Below are 21,256 nucleotides of genomic sequence, written 5' to 3' on the forward strand. Positions count from 1 at the left end.
GGCCTGGTTCCCAGAATACCATGCTTTGTTGCTTCTGACACTCCCATCTCTGCTCGCTATGGGCATTAGTGAATGCAAGGGTTTTTGTCTCTTCAGCTCCCTTCACTCATTTAAATCCCCCAATCTAAAGAATAATTCCTAGTGTCTCTTCCCAGCTGAACCAAACTGAGTAGTGAAGGACACACTGGGAAACACTTAAGCTGAAATCCTAGACACATAACGATATTTCACCACCACAACAATAGCAAAAAACATTTATCTTCATGACATCACATAGTCGGCATGTTTATACACGTTGTCCGTCTGTCTGTGGCACTATACTGATAACCTGAGTCCACATTTCAACAGGTGTAATTGGCTAAAGTTGTAAAATTGAGGCAGCAGTCACTTCAATCCACTACTGCACCCGTAGAAACTTGCTTTGGTGCAAGTGGTTACTTTTAGTATTATGTGACGTATTTGCAGTTCTTCCTCTGAGGTAGAAGCAAAAACAGTGAACTTCAGGCTAAGATTCGTGGCTCAGTTATCCTCTTGGCAGGTCTCATCCTAGTTTGGGCTTTTAGCTGGAGGACAAATAGGATACATTCAAAGGGATTACAGTGTTGCAAACACAGAAAATTGGTGATTTGCATTACGAGATAATGTTATCAATCTGCACATCTTCATGAAAGAGATCCTTTATGACGGCATTTATGATAATAATAATGCCTTGCTCAAAAACCTAAAACCCATTCAGACCATAAAGGACAACATGTTAATTTGAGTAAATGGCTTTATAACAGTACATAAGCATATTGCGGGATTGTACTCATTATGAAAGGCAGCAGAGACATTTGGCACATGCCGCACTGCTGATGCTGTCTCATGCACTCAGTGCTTCCTCATTCTGTGAGAAAAGGTCTAGCATGTCTCAGAGTCAGCTATGCTTTCGTGTGTGATCTCGCCTGACACGTAATTTTTTTGTCACACCCTTTGCTCTCTGTAATTTTCCACTCACTAACATTCAAAGTCTTCAACAAGGTGAACTGCTGTGTCACAAATGGTTTATTCGACACTCTGTTTGAATCATTATCACAATGAGCCATCTCCTAGTATTTAACACGATATACAATTGACATCCCTTGAGAATGTCAACACTATGGACATTTCTTCCAGATGTTTATGACCTTTGTTCACAGCTGGACATTTGAACTGTCTTGTCTATGTATGTTAAGAGCCACGTTCAGTCTACTTTGAGCCACGGTTATTGAATATTAAAATATGTGTCAGCCTGAGATAGTTTAAAGTTTTGTCAATGTTACTGAGTCAAGTGCAAATTTAAATTCTACTTATGTTTGAGAAATTGTAGTATATTATAAATACACATAATTGGCACATAATTATACATAGTTGTATCATGCTGTAATACATTCAAATCATTTGCATAGCTAATGACAATGTGGTAATAGTTAGTGGTATAAAATCTATGATAATAATAACAAATATAACCACAAAGCACTATGTGATAACACCTCCATGACACTGTCTGCTCAGAAGGTGAACGTAAGCAGCAGCAGCACACTTATTGGGAACTCACTTGGGAAACTCCCTGTTAGATTCTCTCATTGTCAGAAGCAAGATCCATTCACAGTGGCATAACATGCATGTTTATATACTTTATAAGAACAAGCTAATGGGGGCCGATTCATGGACCAAAATTTGGTCAAATTTGCAAAATGGATGGAAATACTCTTTGTTGGTTCCTTCCACAAATGCTCTTGAGCATAACATGGCACTAAAACCTCAACGGCTCAAGTGCAGATGCTCAGTGCCAACACACAGGTTATAAATGTTTGTAAGGTATATGAAGCCAGGCAGTGCTGAAAAAAAGAATATGTACCTTGAGATATAAAATAAGAATTAAGACGTGGAAAAGTGAAATAAGAATATATATTATCCATAAGTGAAAGCACAGTGCTGACATTGCTAGTTGAGTCAATTGGTGAGGGCAACTTTTGTGCCATCATGGCAACAGACAATTTCAGCATGCCGTGATAGGAGTACTTTATAAATATCCAACCGACATATGCATTTAAAAATATCAGCAAATAAGTTGACATGAAACTCTCTTGCTTAAATGTGTGGGTTTGAGTTTTATAAGACTGTGGCAAACATTAAGACATGATTCCGCTTTTTGTGCTCAACAGAGGGAACATGCATCTCTTCATTTTGCAATCTTCACATTGAGAGAGGAAGTTGAAAGCATGACTGTTGTCTGTAGTGAGATACCAAGACAATTGTTGCCATAGCTAATTTGTCATGGGTGAAAAACATTTTTACAATAGTAATATTCTTAAACATTTTCATAACATTAAAAAAAAAACTGCATTTGGTGAGTTGAGCACATTTTTTGTTAACCGACTTAATGGTCTCACAATTATATAAAGACTGTTTCGGAGATGTTAGAGTTCCCCAAGACAGAACGAGACAGCAAGATTGGAAAAAGTCTTGTTTCCATCATGACAGCCAATGACATAATAGCATATATTATATATTGTATAAAATCTAAATAGTGGCTCCTTCCTACTGTCCTTGATCTAATCATGTACCCACACATACAGGGAGTTAAAAAAAAAATTAAAGAGTCAATAATCAAATAAATACAAATTCCCTTTGTTGGCATCAACTGTATTTTTTTTTTTTACAAAAACTTGTCTTATGTATATACTATTATTTGTTGTTATTATTTTGTTGAAAAGTAAAGTAGATCAAGTTTACACCAATAACATATTTATAAATATATTTTCTATTGTCACTATTAAAAAGACACAGTAAACACTTTACAGAGTTGAACAAATACCTCACAGACAAACTGATATCCTGATCATCTGTGTTGTAATTTGATATAAAATGAGCTTCATTTCAGACAAAGAAACCAAAAAATACATACAATATACACAAGAATATACTGTTTATATACATGCAAACACATACACAATTGATTTTCAGTATTAGGATGGGTTGTTTTCACACATTTCTATTTATATGTCCATTTAGTCTTTTAACTCAGACAGACACTGGGAACTATTGGTCTGATTGCTTTGTCTCTTGGACACAAAGGACAACTCTCTGTTGCCCTCACCTGGGGAGGTGCTGGAGATGTGGCGGAAGAGCTTCTGGATGCCGGTGTCACGCAGGGAGCTCCGGAAGGAGCGAGCTGCAAACATGTAGAGAATGGGGTTAACAGTGCTGCTGATGAAGACCATGGCTCCAGCGATGAAGGTCATGGTTTCCCTGACACTGTCCAGGCTTTTTGCTGTATTGGGGTAGGACTTCTCAATGCCCAGCTGGATGAGTGAGAGGATATTTCCTATGTGATGAGGTGTCCAACAAATGGCAAACACCACCACCACACTGGCGATCAAGACCGTAGACTTGCGCTTAGACTTGAAGGTCATCTGAGTAATTCGGCTACACAGGCAGCCGTAGCAGACCACCAGGATGGAGAAGGGTAAGATGTAGCCAACCAGTGTTTCGAGCAGCACACACACCAGCTCCTGGGTCGGCGACTTGAACTCCCTGTAGAGACAGTGGTCCTCGCCAGATATGTTCCCTATAACCTGGGTTGGGATGACAGGTGTGCTGAACAAGAAGGCCGCAGTCCACAGGGCCAGCAGTACTTTACTCAGTGCTTTTTTTCTCTTCCAGTCAGCTGAGGCAAAGGGATAACGCACAGCAACAAAACGCTCCACACTCATGAGAGTAATGAGGAAAACACTGCTGTACATACAGGCGTTGATCACGAACACCATGGCTTTGCAGGTGGCTTCCCCAAACACCCACGAGCGGGCCAGGGAGTAGATCCACACAGGCAGGGTGATGAGGACAAGCAGGTCTGCAACAGCCAGATGCAGGATGAGCAACACAGTGTGGGAACGCTGCTTGATGTGTCTCAGGATAGTCCAGATCACCAGCAGGTTCCCCGGAGCCCCAACCAGGAAGGACAGGCCCAGGATCACACAAGCCACTGCTGTCCCACCGTCAAACTCCTCAGGAGCCATTTCCTCTGAAGAAGACAGCTTAGCCGAGTGGTTCATGGTACAAGTGTATGTGCTGACAGTGGTGTCTGCATGAAAAGAAAAACAAAGTGCTGCACAAGCAAGTCTTCACTTCCCTTTAAGCATAGACAGGGTTTCCTCACAGGGCTATTTCAGAGTCAGGGAGGTGATTCATGCATGCGCCATAGGTTCATTTTTCATCTCAGGTCATAGTTAAGGGTAATAAAGTTGAACCAATTGGTTTGGAAAAGAAGTTAAAGAAATATCTACCAAGTAGAATGAATGAATGAATGAAATGACCTGTGACAGCAGATGTGCATCGGTGGAACTTCCATGATAAAACTGTGAATTCATGTTAGATGGAAAAATTTGTAATTACCAGGTTATAAATTATTTCAATAAACTGAAATGGGATTGTCCATCAAGGTGCTTGTCATAAAGGTACTGTAAACCTAAAATGGCTCTGAAATTGTGAAAATGAAATGTGATTATACTAAATTCACAGAGGGTGAAAAGATCTGTTATGTAAAGAAGCACTATGAGGAACCTTTAAGAATATAATGACTCTCTGTACCAGGAAACAAGCTTTTAGGGGTGAATGCTATTCAAATGTTTGCAAATTTTGTGATGATGACAGTCATACTGTAAAAAAACATCCCCAATTTGTGTCTGAATATTTGACTCAAAATGGATGACAGTTAGTTTGCAACACTCTGGCCACTGACATGGACACTAGCAAACGAATGACCAAAGTCTGTAGTAAATATGTTTAGGGTGAACAATTGCTCCATCAAATGTTTGGCACATTTGCTTGAAAAATGATTTATACAATTAATTGATTATCAGATCTGTTAACAGATCAATTTCCTGTAGATTGATTGATTAATCCAATCATTTCAGCTCTATATCATAGACAAAGCACAATACACAATATTGGAGCAAAACATAAACTTTAAACTTCTCAGTATTTAAAATTACAACAATAGATTATTATCAGCATAACAATCACAATCATATGTTTGCTTGCATTGACATCCAAGGTGAAACTGAGACAAGGGTGGGAAGGAATGATATTTGAATGATATGAATAGCAACACATATCCAAATCTCTGCTGTCAGCACTCTTTTACAACATAAAGGTTTTTGTAATTATCTGAGGTAAAGCTGAGAGAAAATAAAACAGATGTATTTGCTTCCCTATTCCTTTTTTTATCGCAATTTACATTTTCACATCAGCACCATTTCAGTGCTTGTTTCACGGTCAGACATCAGCTCTACCTGTGTATTTGCTGCCCTCTGGCCTGTCTGATGTTGTATTACCAGTTCCCTGAGTTTGTTAGCATGAGTTGCTATTTCCTGGAACAGCCTGACCAGTCGGGACTCCTCGAGACTCCCTTGTAAATTTCTCGCAAAGAACGCGTATAATACAGGATTGACTGAACTGCTAATGAAAACAAGAGCACCAGAACTATAAACAATACTCTTGTGCACACACTCGTGTTCTGTGTCTGTCCCTAGGATGCAAACCAGATCAACAATGTTGATAATATGGTAAGGCAACCAGCACAGAGTGAAGGCTATCACCACAGTGTGGACAAGAACCATGGATTTCTGTTTGGAGTTGAAACGCATTTTTCTGAGCCGTGCAGCTACTAGACAATAACAGATACTAAGAATGATAAAAGGGACAACAAAGCCTCCCAAGGTCTCCAGGCATAAGAGGATGATCACTTCAGTCACAGAGCGGAACTCCCTGGAAAAACATTGATCATTGCCATCAGTTTCATCCAAAGGATTGATCAGTAAAGCAGGCAGTCCTAGAAGCAAGGCAAGGAGCCACAAAAAAACAAGACATCGGTTCATAATGCTTGTGATCTTCCAGCGCATCATCACAAATGGGTGACAAATGGCTAGAAAGCGCTCCACACTCATAAGAGTTATGAAGAAGATGCTGCTGAACATGCATGCATTGACAATGTACACTAAGATGTTGCAAAAAGCCTCTCCAAACACCCAGGTGTACACCAGGGAGTAGATCCACAGGGGCAAGGTGATGAGGACCAGCAGGTCTGCAGCTGCCAGGTGCAAGATGAGCACTACAGTGTGGGAACGCTGCCTGACGTGTCTCAGGATAGTCCAGATCACCAGCAGGTTCCCGGGAGCCCCAATCAGGAAAGACAGGCTGAGGATCACACAGGCCACTGCTGTTCCAACGTCAAACTCCTCAAGATCCATATCCTCTAAAGAAGAAATCTCAGTTGAGTGGTTCATGGTGCAAGTGCTGACAGTGGTGTCTGCGTGAAGAGAAAAAACACAAAGTGCTGTACGAGCAAGTCTTCACTTCCCTTTATGGATAAATTGTAAAGGAAGACGATTTCTCACAGGACCATTCAAGGGTCAATTATGTGATTTCATATACGTGTCATAGGTCCTTCACTGTCGGGAAGGACAAGCCCAGGAAACTGATGAACCTACTGCAAACTGCTGATTAAACCTATTGCATTCTTTGTAGTGGACAAGTTGTTTTGTGAGCTGGAGGTATTTAAGTCAAGTCAAATTTATTTATATAGTGCCAAATCACAACAGAAGTTATCTCAGGGCACTTTTCACATAGAGCAGGTCTAGACTGTACTCTTTAGTTTGTTAAAGAGAAAATTCAGGGATGTTTGGAACTTTAACTATTGTCTTTTATAAAACAGAACATGTCAGAATGTAGGCTGGTTTTGTTTGCTCCAGCATTTGCTAGAAAAGAACATTTTTCATAACAATTGAATTTTGTGCTTGGAATTGTATCCAACTTACAGAGACCGCAGCTCTGCAGTACTCAAGATATTATGATATCAAATACAAAAATTCACTTTAAAGCAGACTGTCTTTCTCATCGTCAGCAGATATTGACCACCCTACCTGTGCTCGAGAAATAAACATGAATATGTGTAACAGAAGACAGTAAATGGACTAATCACATTACCTACTGACATAGACCAGTTGAAGTGAAAGGAACGCAGGAATCAGTGTCGAAACTAGGGAGATATCTAATTTTTACAGTGTTTACAACCTTTACATTTTCATTTATCGCAACGCTCCCACACACCTTAACTTTGGACTCCTAAACTCGAATTACAGTATTGATGGCAACCATTTGAATAGTTAATTATTACCATTTCCTGTAGCCATGATTGACACAGTCAGAACTACTCCTGAGCCCAGAATGCTGGATGGAATATTTTAAATAATATGCAGTATGTTGAACAAGCTATTGTCCTACATTGTCTTTGACTTTCACAATTCTCTTGTATTTCTGAATGATACAGTCTTAAATGAGTCTTAACCTTGTTTCCTTTCATCTAAATTCCCATGTTGGTAAGGAAATGTTTGAAGTATTGTTACTTTCCTAATAACCTCCTTCCATTGCCCTGTAAAATAAATACCACTCCCTACCATCGTTTTATGTCATTACTTAAAACGCTCCATATGCACCGTGACAATGCAAGGGCTCATTTTTAGAAAGAAAGTTAAACTGATTTCAAGACTTGTGCAATGTTTCCCTGTATGCTCCCATCCATTTTGGTAAAGATAAAAGATGAAGTCAGAGAAGCGGTTGAAGCTTCCGCTTTCATTTTGATCATTTCTGTTCCTCAGTAGAGCAATTTGTGTCTCTCTTGAAAAATAGTCAACAGTTTATGGTTTAGTTGCTGTATGTCAGCTCCATCTATTGTTCACATTGTACATGTTTTGCAGTGGAATGTAGTTTGCTTAGCTGGTTACGTGGCTAAAAGAGACGACTTCATGGTTTACAAACCTAATTTCACCGTGAATTCTAAAGAGCAAATCAACACCAAGTCACACATTGCTCCTGCACTGCTTTCTGAGATATGAAACCTTCAAGCATGTTTCCTGTCTGGTCACAACCCAATTGGTAATGTCACAGCAGGTGTTCTGCCTTTGACTAATGGCTGATAAAAAAACATTTGCTATGACACTTTTTTCTTTACGTCTTATTTTTGACAAATGAGACGTAATTTAATGTTGAGGGCACACATATAGAGAGTATTTAAGAACTTAGTGTTGAAGCGAAAGTCCAAAAAAAAGCCACATTTTTTGGATTGAAAGATATGTTTTAATTTCAGGATGGGCAGTGGGGTCATCGTCCATGAAAACAAAATAAAATGAGGCACTTAAAAATAGATATAAATAGATAAAAAAAAGGATAAATATATAAATCCAACCGTTTCATTAACACCTCTGACTGACAACCAAAACCACTCACAGCAGGCATTTTGACTTGTTATGGCAGCAAACACAGGTGTAACTAATAACATTAATGACAGCATTATCCAATTTGAGTGCCCCAGTAAATGAGACAGCATGCATAAAAGCACTGGACCTAGAACACATAAATAAAACCAATAATGTCATTAATAACACCTGCGCCTTTCCTGCAATTACGAGTCAAAATAGCTGCTGTGAAAAAGGTCGTTCCTGATATTTAATGCAGAACTACTGTACTACAGTACATTACAATGTACAAGGTTCCTGTTTTTTTAAAATGTCATCTGTGTGCTAAATACTGCGTGTACAGTGTTGTGTGTGCGAATACAGTGTACAGTGAGTCTTTATAGATGGAGGTCACTGCTGGGTCCTAAAGTGCTCATCTATGGCAACAAGTGCAGCATAACAGAATATTTATGCTGTGCGAGTTTTCATATTCTCTGAAGTGGCGTCTCCTTTTCAGTAATTTATAGGTCAGTGTCTGTATATCTAATTCAGTTCAGTCAGCTACAGTTACATTCATTTAAGAAGCAGGGGAGGCAGCCTGGTGCAGGTTTGGAAAGACTCACACTCAGGTGGATAAAAACACAGATACTGTATCACAGGGTCACCCACATAGTTTTCCATGACGCTTTAATTTCGTATTCCGAAAAAAAATCCATACATTTTTTGGCATTTATTGTTTGTTATCTGTACAGAAAAATTATTAAAGGATATTTTTAATGACTATGACTTTAAAGTTGTAACGATGACGTTGTTACAGTGCGCAACAGAGGAAGCCTCCCCCAGCCTGCTGCCTCCTCGGTGAAATAAACAAGACGATGTTGTCAATTACGATGTTCTCAATGCAGCAGCACTAAAAGTACAACACTGTATACAAAAGAGACGCTGGATATTGTGTGTAACAGAGATTTTGAGAAACTGTAAGTGACTGTTTAATACGCACTATATTTCTACTGCTGGCTAACAGTGGCTAGCTACGTAGCTAATATGAGCTAACTTGAAAGCTAGCTTAGTATTAGATAACGCTAGCCAGGTAAATAGTTAATGTTAGGGGCGTGAACTTCTACTATTTACCGTTAGCTAGACTAGCCAGTTTGGTCGAAAGCCGGGAATTTTCACCTTCTTGTGTTAATTTTAATCATTACATCGAACGAAAAACAGTATAATACGTGAGTAATTCGCACCTTTACCAACTGTATTGAGCTAGCGTTAAGTTAGCCGTGCTCGGGAGCTGGCTGAGAGTAGGCTGGCTAACATCTTGGAAACTACCAAAAAACTCTTGAAATCTCTCAAATTCGTGTCCCAGCTGGCTAACTTATTTCCAAATCATCACGATGTCTCACATCACTCATACATTAACCAAGTGAACAATCTCTATATTTAACGCTAGCTATGTAACGTGATGTTTACACCGTGGTTAATAAAGTTTGGCCCACATTAGCTAACAAACTTCTGCCCTAACAGGTTTCTCGAGTTGTTGGATCGGGACAAACACCATTTTCACAAGTTAAGAAGTGGACCATAAACAGTGCAATGCCTCTGCTGTTTCTGGAGAGATTTCCCTGGCCCAGCCTGCAGACGTACACAGCACTGAGTGTGGCTTTGCTTGCTGGCAGCATCTTCAGCGCCTACACCACTGTGACAGACCCTGGGTTTGGGGCCTTGGAAACTGATGAAACACCACCTCCCACCGAAGTGGACCTTGAACATCTAAACAATGATATTAGTAACACAGAATTGGCAACCACTGTCTTGTGGTACTTGGTCACTGACAGTCTCTTTGTATGGGTGAGTGTCTGTCAATATAGGTGATGAGATGATGATGATGGTGTTACAAAAAAACTTATTGTCACTTTATTCTTTTGTGTTCCCCTAGGTGTTGGTCAACACATTCTGCTGCTCTTTGATGTTGATTGCTAAAATGATTCAGTATGTGGTGTTTGGCCCACTTAGAGTCAGTGAGAAGCAGGTGAGTCCTGAACATGAATGCATCTGCTTTTAATCCTTTAAATATCCATTTGGAGCCCAGCCAACATAATCTTCATCTTATTTTTCTGTTTTTTCCCCTCAGCACCTGAAAGATAAGTTTTGGAACTTCATATTCTACAAGTTCATTTTCATCTTTGGCGTATTGAACGTGCAGACAGTGGAGGAGGTGGTCATGTGGTGTTTGTGGTTCTCTGCCCTGGTCTTTCTTCACCTCATGGTGCAGCTCTGCAAAGACAGATTTGAATATGTAAGTATTATAATATATTTTTTTACTTTTTCTTGTGCCCCAAAGCATGTTTTTTGTTTATGACTACCTTGCATGGTAATCTAGGGCTGGACAATAAACCAAATTTATTTAATTATCAGCATTATGAATCTGTTTTTGTTTTGAATGTACTCTCATCACAATTTTCAATAGTCTGAGTCCAACCCAGTTCAACTGAAAATAGCTATAACCACTAATGGTATTGGACCAAAGGTTCAACCAACTGACTGGCCTACAGTACAAAACAAAAGTCCAGAATCTTTCATGATATAGTATAATAACTAATCATATAGGAATATGAATAAATCAGAAAGCCAACACATGTAGAGCTGCAGTGACATATGACATTAAACTAAATAGCTTTGGGTTGTGGACATTTGAGGACATCATCTTGGGTTTTGGAAAACAGTGATTGACATTTTTCATCATTTTCTGACATTTTATAGACCAAACAACTCATTAATAAATTGAGAAAATAATTGATAATGAAAATAATTGCTAGTTGCAGCCCCAAACACATGATATTGTTTGATAGGCCACTAAATGTAAAGATGATTTAGAGTCAGGTAATTTTAAGCAACAGAGCATGAGGCTCTTTTAGAAGCCTGACTTCCATGAAATGAAGCAATGTCAACAATGGTAAAGGACACTGTTGTTGTGGATACCTGGAGATCCTTTTTTTTTCCAGCTTTTTTGCTGTCGAGCCTCCAAGGTCTTTTAGCTCATAGTTGTTACAGTAGGACACACATTACTTCAGTAATGTCAGTTCCAAACAGCATATCAGTTTTCTTTTGAAATGAATATCACATTACTCTTCGTAAGTTGATCCAAGTAGGAGATGCAATGAAACTTGAGTAACTTTTGAGGGCCTTGGAAATTACCAGTATGTCACTAAGTAAGTATAGGGATCTTCACAATGAACACAAATAACTCTTGTTGCCTATGTTTATTTGCTATAAGACACTATAGAGTTTAGTAGATAGTCTAAACAACCTTGTATGAAACCTGCTCTTTTTAGGGCTATACAGTAAACATGATAGGACTAGACCTTCATTCTTTGTGACTGTCTTGTTTTTATAAGGACTGAGATTAAACGCAAGGTAGAAAAAAGCCTGTTATTCAATGACACCTGATGAACACACCTTCATATTTTATATAGGAGTCTTTTTAAAGGTGTGCTGAATGTTCCCCAAAAGTCTGAGAGTGACTGCACTCTTTTCAGCTCTGGATCTATTAATAGTACCTTGTTCTGGCATGTTAGGCCACTGATACAGTTTCAGGCGCTACATTGACTTGTCCCTGTATCAGATTGTGTTTTTGCATGTTAGGGAAAACAAAATATCACATTTAGTCACCTACTTGCAAGCAATGACATTTAAAATGGACACTAAGTTGGTATAGTGATGTAATGCTGACTGGATTAGTGTACCAGAGGGTCATTTCTGCCTGCTGTACTGTAGAATATTTACCATTTAGTGTGTGAATGTCTTGTGCCACAAATGGCTGTATGTTTGTTTGTGTAACTGTCTGCTTGTTTTTGCATCCGTCTCTCAGCTTTGACTATAGATGCGTGTTTTTTTTCATGTTTAAGTCTTGTCAGTTGTGTTAACCCAGCTGTCTTCCTTCATGTGTTCCTGTTTCTGTGGGTTCTAGCTTTGGGGTGAAGATCACTCATGTAGATTAATATACTCAAGATGGTAGGCTTAGCATTTTGTCAGTGTGCAAGGGAAACCTTGTGGTATTTAAGTTTTATAGAATTGATCAAATCTATTTTATTTTTTCCAGCTAAGCTGTTTTAATGTTTGTAATAAGGTCTTAAAATGTATTCTATACACTAGACAATGTTAACTGTCAGTTAACAGTCCTAAGCAATGTGTTACCAGTACATGAATGTTTTTGGGGGTTGTATGTGAGGAGTTTATTGATTTAAACAGGTTGTGTAAAATTTGGTTCAAGCTTGTTTTCCTCTCAGTTGCTACAGTAGAAATGCCCTTTGAGTATGGTACCGAGTCCAATACTGAGACATGCTTATTTATCAGTGGCCGATTGTGCTGATTAGATTAGATGTATTATTATTACCATTATTATTAAGCTTTATTTATTTAGGAAATCTCATTGAGATAAAGATCTCTTTTGCAAAAAAGACCTCAGAACAGGTTACATATACACACAGGGTCACAGTAAGACAGTTCATTCACATCACAAAATAGTCATCATACACATTCACAGACACACTACTTAAAACAATCACAAACATTCTGAGGAATATCAGCTAGTAAAACTTGAACAAGTGTCTCTAACTTTAAGCTGTGTTGCAGTTCATTCCAGTAGTAAGGTGCATGTTACTGGAAAACAGGCTTCCCATGCTCAGAGTTTGTATGAGGATCTCTTAAAGCCAACCTGCTCTGTGATCTGGTGTTATGATTATTAGCTCTGACACAGGTGTGCTGGTGCCTTCTAGATGTCAGTGATGACCATCCGACCTTTTCATATAACTCACAGTGGTGAGTGTGATAGCTGTCTGCTGTAATGAATCAAATGGCATTGTGGTGGATACCATCCAGAGGTTTAAGGGTGGTGGCAGCAGCATGAGCATACAGGATATCTCCATAATCCAATGTGGACAGTATGGTAGACTGTATGATGTGTTTTAAGTCTTGAAAAGAGAAACAAGCTCTGTTTTGGTACAGGAATCCAATTTCCTGTGAAATGCACACATTTAGTCTTTTTTTTTTTTTTTTTTTTTTTTTTAAGCTTACTTGATTCAGATTCATATTTTGTCATCTTCTTGTTTGATTAGTTGTATTCCTTAAATGCCAGCGTATTATGAAAAATGTCATTCTCACTCAAGATGATGAGCATTAAAGCAGAATACTCGCTCTAAATGATTTGCCTACGGAAGTCCACTTTAAATTCCCAAATAATCAACTTTATTTGTCAGGGCCACATGAGCAACAGATCACTAACCAGCACAAGTTCTCCTAGAAGACAAAGAAAAACTCCCCAGAAACCTTAGGACACAATCCACTTCTAACTTGCATTTTCTCCCTTTCAGCTGTCATTCTCCCCCTCCACTCCCATGAACAGCCATGTGCGAGTACTGTGTCTGCTCGTCTCCCTGCTTCTGGACTGTTGTGGCCTGGCTGTGGTCTGTGGTCTGCTGGGAGCTTCCCATGGCTTGCACACCCTCTCCTTTATGGCAGCAGAGGTAAGAACCTCGAGCCGCAATTGTATAAAAATGGAGGCCTGCTTTGTAGAAAAATGCATGTTGACTAGTGCGTACCACAGATGATTATGTACTCTTTGCATCATTCTCTCTTAACTCTTACTATTTCCTAAAGATGTGGAATTTTATTTAAGAGCTAAAATGTTTAATAGGGCTTGAATGGTTTAAATCGGTTGTGTGATTCCAGTTCTGATCAGTTCTGGTTCTTACTCAATCCTGGTTCAGATTCTTGGTATATTATTTGAGCAGCATTATAATTTTTGGGTTAAAACATAAAATAAAGACTCGAGATGTCAAAAACACTGCATTCTTATACCATACAGTGAATTCCTTGTTGTGTTGAATGAAGTTCCTCCATTGCATGAAATTGTTTTTCACACATTGATTACATTTAACTGTATCACTACTGTCTTTTGTGAAGTTTAGCCACACTTTGTGTGTGTGTGTGCTGGTCCACTATATTGTAAACACTACAAGCCTTTTTACAGCAGAAAATTATAGCAGGATAATAATAGGATAATAGGATAATAATAATAATTGCTGCATTCCAGTTAGGTGTGCCAGTTCCAGGATCCTGATATTGTGCATGCTGGATCATGAAAATTGGCTTACTGGGGCATTGAAATATCATCATTCATGTTTTCAGTTACAACTGTGTTTTTCTATCAAAATGTCTGTTGTGAAAAAAACTTTCTAGTTGATGCAGAACCTGTCTCCTGAAGGAGATGCACATTTTGAAAGATTTAACATACTAATAATCACTAAATGACAAAACATGTCTTAACCATATTGTATTTTTAAGTCACAAGTGTAATGTCATATTTGGCATTGGTTTATATGGAAATTAGACTACAAGAATTACATCATATTAATTTGTGTACTTTTGTCTTCAGTGTCTGCTGGTCACTGTTCGCACAGGGCATGTCATTATGCGGTAAGTCCCTTTAAAGCCTTCTTAAGGCATGCATGCACGTGCACACACCACAGCAGCAAGGATGACATCGCCTCTGCAGATTTAGAATCAGGGGCTAATGTTAGCAACACCATTTGTTTTCCTCTGGTTTCATTAGCACCAATGTGAAAGGCTCCTTTGTTCCACAGAGAGTTTGGATTATATAAACAGCAGAAAAAGCTCTTATCAGCAGAGGCACTCATAGATACAGTAGTCTTAGTCTAACATTAAAACTGTAAACTGTTGTCAGGTGCATTCCTGTTGCTTGGTACATAGCAAAATAATATTTGTGGTGACTATTTATTTTACATTGTTACCCCAGTTTATGTTTAACTTGTGTTATTACACATGGCAGATTAAGAGTTCAGCAGCGAAGGACTATTTCCACTACATTTCTCTCTCATTACACTGTTATTCTCTGTTCTTGTTTCTTATCCAGATAGATTTAGTTCAATTTGTCCATGTTTTGCTATCTCTTTATGCTGTTATTGCACCATATATACTTTTAGCACCATCTTTGTTTCATGCCTTTATTTTGTTTGCCAATCCTCATCCAAAACAAGGGCCTCATCAGCCACCGTACTAAATATCACTTGTGATTGATGGCCTGAGCTGTGCTTCCCCCCTCAGGTACTCCATCCACCTGTGGGACCTGAACCATCCAGGGACTTGGGAGAGTAAGGGAACCTATGTCTACTACACAGACTTCATCATGGAGCTGGCTATGCTCTTTCTGGACCTTGTACACCACATCCATATGCTGGTAAGACAAAGAGGGGACAGGTGTAGGCAGGCATGTGATGTGGTGAGAATGAAGTCTGTCCCTGACTCTTTTTCCACTCCCCTAATCTTCCACCTTTTCTTTCCATAATATTTCTCTCATTAGCTTTTTGGTAACATCTGGCTGTCCATGGCAAGCTTGGTTATCTTCATGCAGCTGCGGTATCTCTTCCATGAGGTCCAGCGCCGTGTCCGCAGACACAAGAACTACCTTCGTGTCATCAACAACATGGAGGCCAGGTAATGGAGGTTCATTTGTTGTTTCTAAAGAAATATCTCTATTTTCTGCTATTTTCCATCCAATTATTACTTGTTCATGATTGTATGTACTGTAAACTTTTTTATGCAGATTTGCTGTCGCTACTGCAGAGGAATTGGCAGCTAATGATGATGATTGTGCCATCTGCTGGGATACCATGTTGACAGCACGCAAACTTCCCTGTGGTCATCTCTTCCACAAGTAAAGAGTGATTTTTGTCATTCAGCAGGAGTTGTTTCTATGTTCAGTCTACACAGGGATAGAAGATTTAGAGGTGCCCTTGGCCTGTGGCTTGTAGTCATCTCTCCAGTCAAGTACCAGTTTATCTTTCCTTACCAGAATCAAGATGGCTGAACATGCTGTGCTTGAATACAGTATAATTTGTTTGGCTATTGCCCAAAATCCTGCATAAATTATAGATTTTTTGTGGACAACCTTGACTACAAGTCAGTTCTTAGCTTTTTAAATACAACTTTCATTGTTGAATTCACAAGGCGTTTACAATATAAAGAAATAGTATTTGTCTGCTGAATGAGTTTGAGCACAAGTTAAGCCACAGAAGACTTATCCTGAGCCCTGAAATGTAAGTCAAGGTTTTACTCAAAGTCTCAGCCTAAGAGACAACCAGCACAAATGACATAAAAATAACATAATACTTGAGAATTATACTGTGTGTATTGTATGTTTCCAGCTCTTGTTTGCGCTCCTGGCTGGAGCAGGACACCTCCTGTCCCACATGTCGTACATCCCTGAACATTAGCGGGGACGGGAACCAGACGAGAGGCCAGCAGCAGGGCGGGGGCTTGGAAGACAACATCGGCCCTGTTGGAGCTGCTGCAGATGCTAGACCACATATCAACCAACACAACCACTTCTTCCACTTTGACGGTTAGTCTGTCAAACGCAAATCTGAAGACAAATCTAGTAGCTGAGTTACCTTACACAGAGTCTGTTTCTGATAATGAAGTATGATATCCATGCATTCTCCCACAGGATCCCGTATTGCCAGCTGGCTGCCCAGCTTCTCAGTGGAAGTGATGCATACTACCAATATCTTAGGGATTGCCCAGGCCAACAACTCCCAGCTCATGGCCATGGTGAGTTTATGTTTACAGCTGATGAAATTCTTGTTTGTTTTCTGAGAGATGATGCGCTGATAGCAATTTGATGCCAGATATGGAATGGTTTTATCTAGACATTGCTTAGCGTTTACTAGAAGCCAGTGTCTGTTACCTCAGACTACAGCCTGTGTGTATTATGGTCCAAATGCTCTTAACTTCATTACGTTGCTCACATGGTATTTTTATTCTTAGTAAATGCTTGCTGACATAGTGATAACCTCTTTATTTAACCAAGAAATTTAGCAGAAACTAGTAGTTACAGAAGATGGCAATTATATTTAAGCAGAAAAGCTTTGTGCAAACAGTTTTGTACTTGTCATTTATTAATACTATATATTTGAAACCTGCTTGTATTATAAAACTTCTTATGTGAACCTCTACTAATTATGTTCTGCTCTTCTTTCTCAAACTGTCTTTCTCTAAATCCTTTTTTCTATTGCTCTCTTTGATTTTGACGTACCCTCATGTCATCAGGCCCATCAGATCCAGGAGATGTTCCCTCAGGTGCCCTCCTACCTGGTAATGCAGGACCTGCAGTTGACCCGTTCTGTGGAGGTCACCACTGACAACATCCTGGAGGGACGCATCCAGGTGCCTTTCCCTACACAGGTCTGTTAACTCGAGGGTTTATGTATTGCGTGGGTTTTTTTTGTTTTTTTTTTCAGTTGGTGCCTATGAAATATCAAACCTTGTTTTAGTAACACAATTCCTATTCATACTTTGAAAAAGAGAAAACTTCTGCTCTCCTGATTCTCAAACTACTCTGTCAAGGTTTTACTTCGTGCTTTGTGTTTTATGTTGATCATGTGCATATGGCTTTATTGAAATACAAAAGAGAATGCAACTAGAAGAGTGCACTCGGTAGAGTGCAGATCTCCGCCAGGTGTTTACAGTCAAGATGGTGGCAAAAATAACAAAAACGGGCATTTGTTCATTTCGTATCGTGCCTAACTTTAGTGGATCGTAATGTATAGAGTATGGAATTAATCTGCAGATGGTCAACCAAACTTTTCTATGGATGTCAGTTTTTGAGCCATGACAAAGGCCAAAATGTGGCCTGCAACAGACTAGGTAAGCCTTGATTTTAGTCAAGCTGATAGCCAGAAATGCCTTTTGCTATGTCATAATGCATATCGAAAAATGGAGAGGACTGCTAAAAAGCCAAAAGTCTAAGCTTTACAATAGGCTCATAAAGAATGGCGTTATAAAATAGGTTTTTCAAAAATTGTGAATTGCTGCAACCTTGAGAGGTCCTTGAGCATACAGTCATACATGTGCACAGAAAATATTAGGCTGATGGGTCCAATAGTATGCGAGATTAACTGTGGACAGATACACACAGACACACGCATACACACACATGACCGTGCATGATCCCCTCCAGGCTAACACCTGGCGGAGATAACAATCTATCATTTTGATATTGTGGTTGTGTTCCTTCCTCAGGCTATAGAGCGCTCCGCTTTACAGGGGAGCCCTGGACCAGAGGAGCAGGCAGGGTCCAGTGGAGCAGCTGAGGAAGGCGTCGGTGAGCCAGACAACATGGAGGTCAGAGGTGGTCGCTTCTCTAAGTCGGCTGAGGAGAGGCAGAAGATGCTAAAGCAGAGGAAAGAGGAGATGCTCCAGCAAGCACGCAGGTTGGTACACTGCTGGTTGGAGTTTTCTACCTAATAGGAAAGGATGCTCTGATATGTTTTATATTCAACAGAAGTTGTTTTTTGTCTTGCTTATATTTTCTAAATTCATTTTTGTGGTCTGTGTTCATTTCTGGGTGCGTGTTTTCCCAATATCTTGCAATTTCTATTGCTATGATCGCACCTTTTTAGATGTTTTTCATTGTTTATTTGTAGGAGATATTTGAACAAGAGTCCAGATGATCAGGATGAGGATTTGCCTGGACTGGAGGAGGATATCGTCCCAGAATTAGACTCTACTGTGCTGAGACGTAGAACCATGGCAGCAGCTGCAGAGAGACGCTTGCAACAAGACCCTGCACCCTGATACACAGATTGGCTTCAGCAAGAGTCTACATCCCAAGAGGCACGACAGAGCTTTTTAAATCTTCCCCCATTTGGTGTACAGTCAGTGGTCATCACCTATTCAAAACAATAATTCAAACGCATTGCAAATATGGCCTTTGGACTGTTTCGGGCTGCCTAAATAAGTTGGAGCTATTGTTAACGGCCTCTGCATAACTGATTCCAGCCTGACTACCTGGAGCATTATATAAATCAATGGGTGCAACTCAAGAAATGCAAGATTGCAGTGCCCTCTATTTACGTGCCACACATTGCAACCACCAGCTTCAGTAGAGAGTAAGCAATGATCGGGACTGGCTGTCAAAAATGAGCATGCTTTGCATTCAGAAGTCTTTTATGAGAGGGGTGTAAAGGTATCGTTATTAGATAAAGTTGTTTGGGTCCTTGCTTGTTTTCCTTTTATGTGACATTTTTTTCCACTTGTTTTACTCATGGGGGGGGAAGCTCCTTATTGTGGATGGAGAAACTCATCTGATGTATTTGTGTGTTAATATTTTATGAGTTTCAACTGTGAATTAAGAGTAGGCAAAATGACAACACGTTTTTACTTCTTACCTTGGAGTAAGAGAATGTCACTTTAGTATTTTTTTTCAGCCTTTTTGTCAAACATGAATGTTCGATCAAAATAATGCTGCAAACAAAGTGTTTTTGACCCACTTGGGTTCTGTATTTAGTGTGTAATATCACCCGTTGCAAACAGTTTTTGTTATTTAACAAGGCGGGATGGGCATGTACGTTTCTGTTTTCTAATACAGTTCCCTTGAGATGTGTAGGCAACAAATGGGACGTATTTTTGTACAGGTACAATGGGTGTCATCCTCTCAGTCTTTTCTTAAATTACCCTCTGCTCATGAGCAGTTCTCTCTGAATAAGAAAATGTTATTTTCTTCTGAGAATACATTAGTATTGGAGTCCTAGGTCATCAGTTTCCAACATTTACAAATATTTAGCATATATAGAAATGGTTACATTTGTGGCAGCTGGAATCGCTGCACTGTCTTGAAGACATTTTGCGACTCAGTCCAGTAGTAATGATGAAAAACCTTTGATGAGAAGCAAAACATTGTCAAGTATTAACAGTAGATTCAGTTGCTTTCGATTTATTACTTCTAGATATTCATTGACCTGGATGACTGAGAATCTTAATGGAGAAATTTTTAGGGTGGTTTTATTTGTGCGGCCTTTGTCTACTCACATTGAGGAGTGCTAATTAAAAAATTATACCAGCGAGGAACATAATCATTCTCTGCTCAAAGATCTTATTTCAAAAATGTACCGCAGTGTGCAGCATTGAGCCGACCCATGAAGCTTTTTGGGTATTGTCAAATTTCACTGAATCTGTAGCTGGTTGAGACATATCAACGGACACAAAGATGGAGACTGTATTATAAGTGTTTGATTTATTGTGATTACAGTGCGAGGAGAGATGTGCATGAATCTAGCAAGTGCTTTTGTTTCCTTCCACTTTATCCCAAAGAGCAGCCCACAAACTTCCACTAAAAGCTGAAGTGTCGTGATCTTTATTGTGTGTTACTTTAATGCTCAAACTCTGTTTGGGGGTGTTGTAAGAAGATACAATATAGGATTTAGATTTCAATTAGTCAAAATGTAAAAAAGAAATCAGTTTTCATTTTCAGTTTGACATTCAGTTATTAAACAACTTTTAATATCCATGATATATTTTCATATTCATGGCTTATCTTTCATAACCATTATTTAATCAAAACTGAAATACCTTTTTGGACTGAGCTTTCCTGTATTTTTGTGCCTAAATCAAGAATGGTTGAGTTATGGATAATTTCTGTAAATCTAGTTTTTGTAAAATATGTTAATACAAAAGACTCACTCAATAAACAGAGCTTCTACAGCTTTTTAACAAAACACTGTCATTGACTTTTCTTGCTTGGTGTTTTCTTTTTTTGTGGATGTAAAACCCTTCTATCTGTATTTTCCAAACACAGATGCTGCTGCAGACCTGCTAATTTAAAGAGTACGCTGCTCAAAAGGCAATAATGTTAGAGAACCCTGCCTAATGTGTAGTGTCTAACATCTGATACTCTTGACGTTTGAGTTTATTAGTCCAATAAATGTGTATGTGTTGGACTGAGAAATAAATCACCTGATACATCTGATAAGCTAGAATCCACATTTCACAAAACAGACACTGTATATATTGGATTTTGTTAAAATTAGATCAGAACAAAATATTTAACATCAAAAACATCCAACACAGCCAGGGGTTTTAGACAGAAGTCATATACTACTATGACAATCAGAGTGGACAAAAATGTTTAATAAAGTACAGAAATCCAG

At 39.1% G+C, this 21,256-nt stretch overlaps 3 protein-coding genes across 3 annotated transcripts; 1 reads left to right on the forward strand and 2 right to left on the reverse strand.

Annotated features, from left to right (window-relative positions):
* Positions 1-1,018: 1,018 nt before the first annotated feature.
* On the reverse strand, positions 1,019-4,076 carry si:dkey-148a17.6 (uncharacterized protein LOC108190685 homolog). The gene has a single exon (XM_067593302.1). The coding sequence runs from the start codon at positions 4,074-4,076 to the stop codon at positions 3,033-3,035; it is 1,044 nt and encodes a 347-aa protein (XP_067449403.1). The 3' UTR covers positions 1,019-3,032.
* A 1,184-nt stretch (positions 4,077-5,260) lies between these two features.
* On the reverse strand, positions 5,261-7,137 carry LOC137185063 (leukotriene B4 receptor 1-like). The gene is made up of 2 exons (XM_067593292.1): positions 7,009-7,137; positions 5,261-6,331 (listed from the first exon to the last, which is right to left on the reverse strand). Exons 1-2 carry the CDS (start codon positions 7,016-7,018, stop codon positions 5,265-5,267), a joined length of 1,077 nt encoding a protein of 358 aa, XP_067449393.1. The 5' UTR covers positions 7,019-7,137; the 3' UTR covers positions 5,261-5,264.
* Positions 7,138-9,072: 1,935 nt separating this feature from the next.
* Positions 9,073-20,824, forward strand: LOC137185076 (E3 ubiquitin-protein ligase AMFR-like). Its single transcript, XM_067593309.1, has 14 exons — positions 9,073-9,232; positions 9,777-10,100; positions 10,189-10,281; positions 10,384-10,548; positions 13,622-13,774; positions 14,686-14,726; positions 15,375-15,507; positions 15,631-15,764; positions 15,874-15,984; positions 16,475-16,671; positions 16,777-16,880; positions 17,379-17,513; positions 18,351-18,541; positions 18,755-20,824. Exons 2-14 carry the CDS (start codon positions 9,846-9,848, stop codon positions 18,903-18,905), a joined length of 1,863 nt encoding a protein of 620 aa, XP_067449410.1. The 5' UTR covers positions 9,073-9,232; positions 9,777-9,845; the 3' UTR covers positions 18,906-20,824.
* The last annotated feature ends 432 nt before the right edge of the window (positions 20,825-21,256 follow it).

Source organism: Thunnus thynnus, chromosome 1 (genome assembly GCF_963924715.1).
Source record: "Thunnus thynnus chromosome 1, fThuThy2.1, whole genome shotgun sequence".
NCBI lineage: Eukaryota > Metazoa > Chordata > Actinopteri > Scombriformes > Scombridae > Thunnus > Thunnus thynnus.

Bases quoted from the DNA above. Each gene is read 5' to 3' on its own strand.
- si:dkey-148a17.6 (XM_067593302.1), bottom strand. From the start codon at position 4,076: ATGAACCACTCGGCTAAGCTGTCTTCTTCAGAGGAAATGGCTCCTGAG.
- LOC137185076 (XM_067593309.1), top strand. From the start codon at position 9,846: ATGCCTCTGCTGTTTCTGGAGAGATTTCCCTGGCCCAGCCTGCAGACG. The intron at 14,727-15,374 runs GTAAGTCCCTTT...TTCCCCCCTCAG, and splicing joins ACAGGGCATGTCATTATGCG to GTACTCCATCCACCTGTGGG. The intron at 16,881-17,378 runs GTGAGTTTATGT...TCATGTCATCAG, and splicing joins ACTCCCAGCTCATGGCCATG to GCCCATCAGATCCAGGAGAT.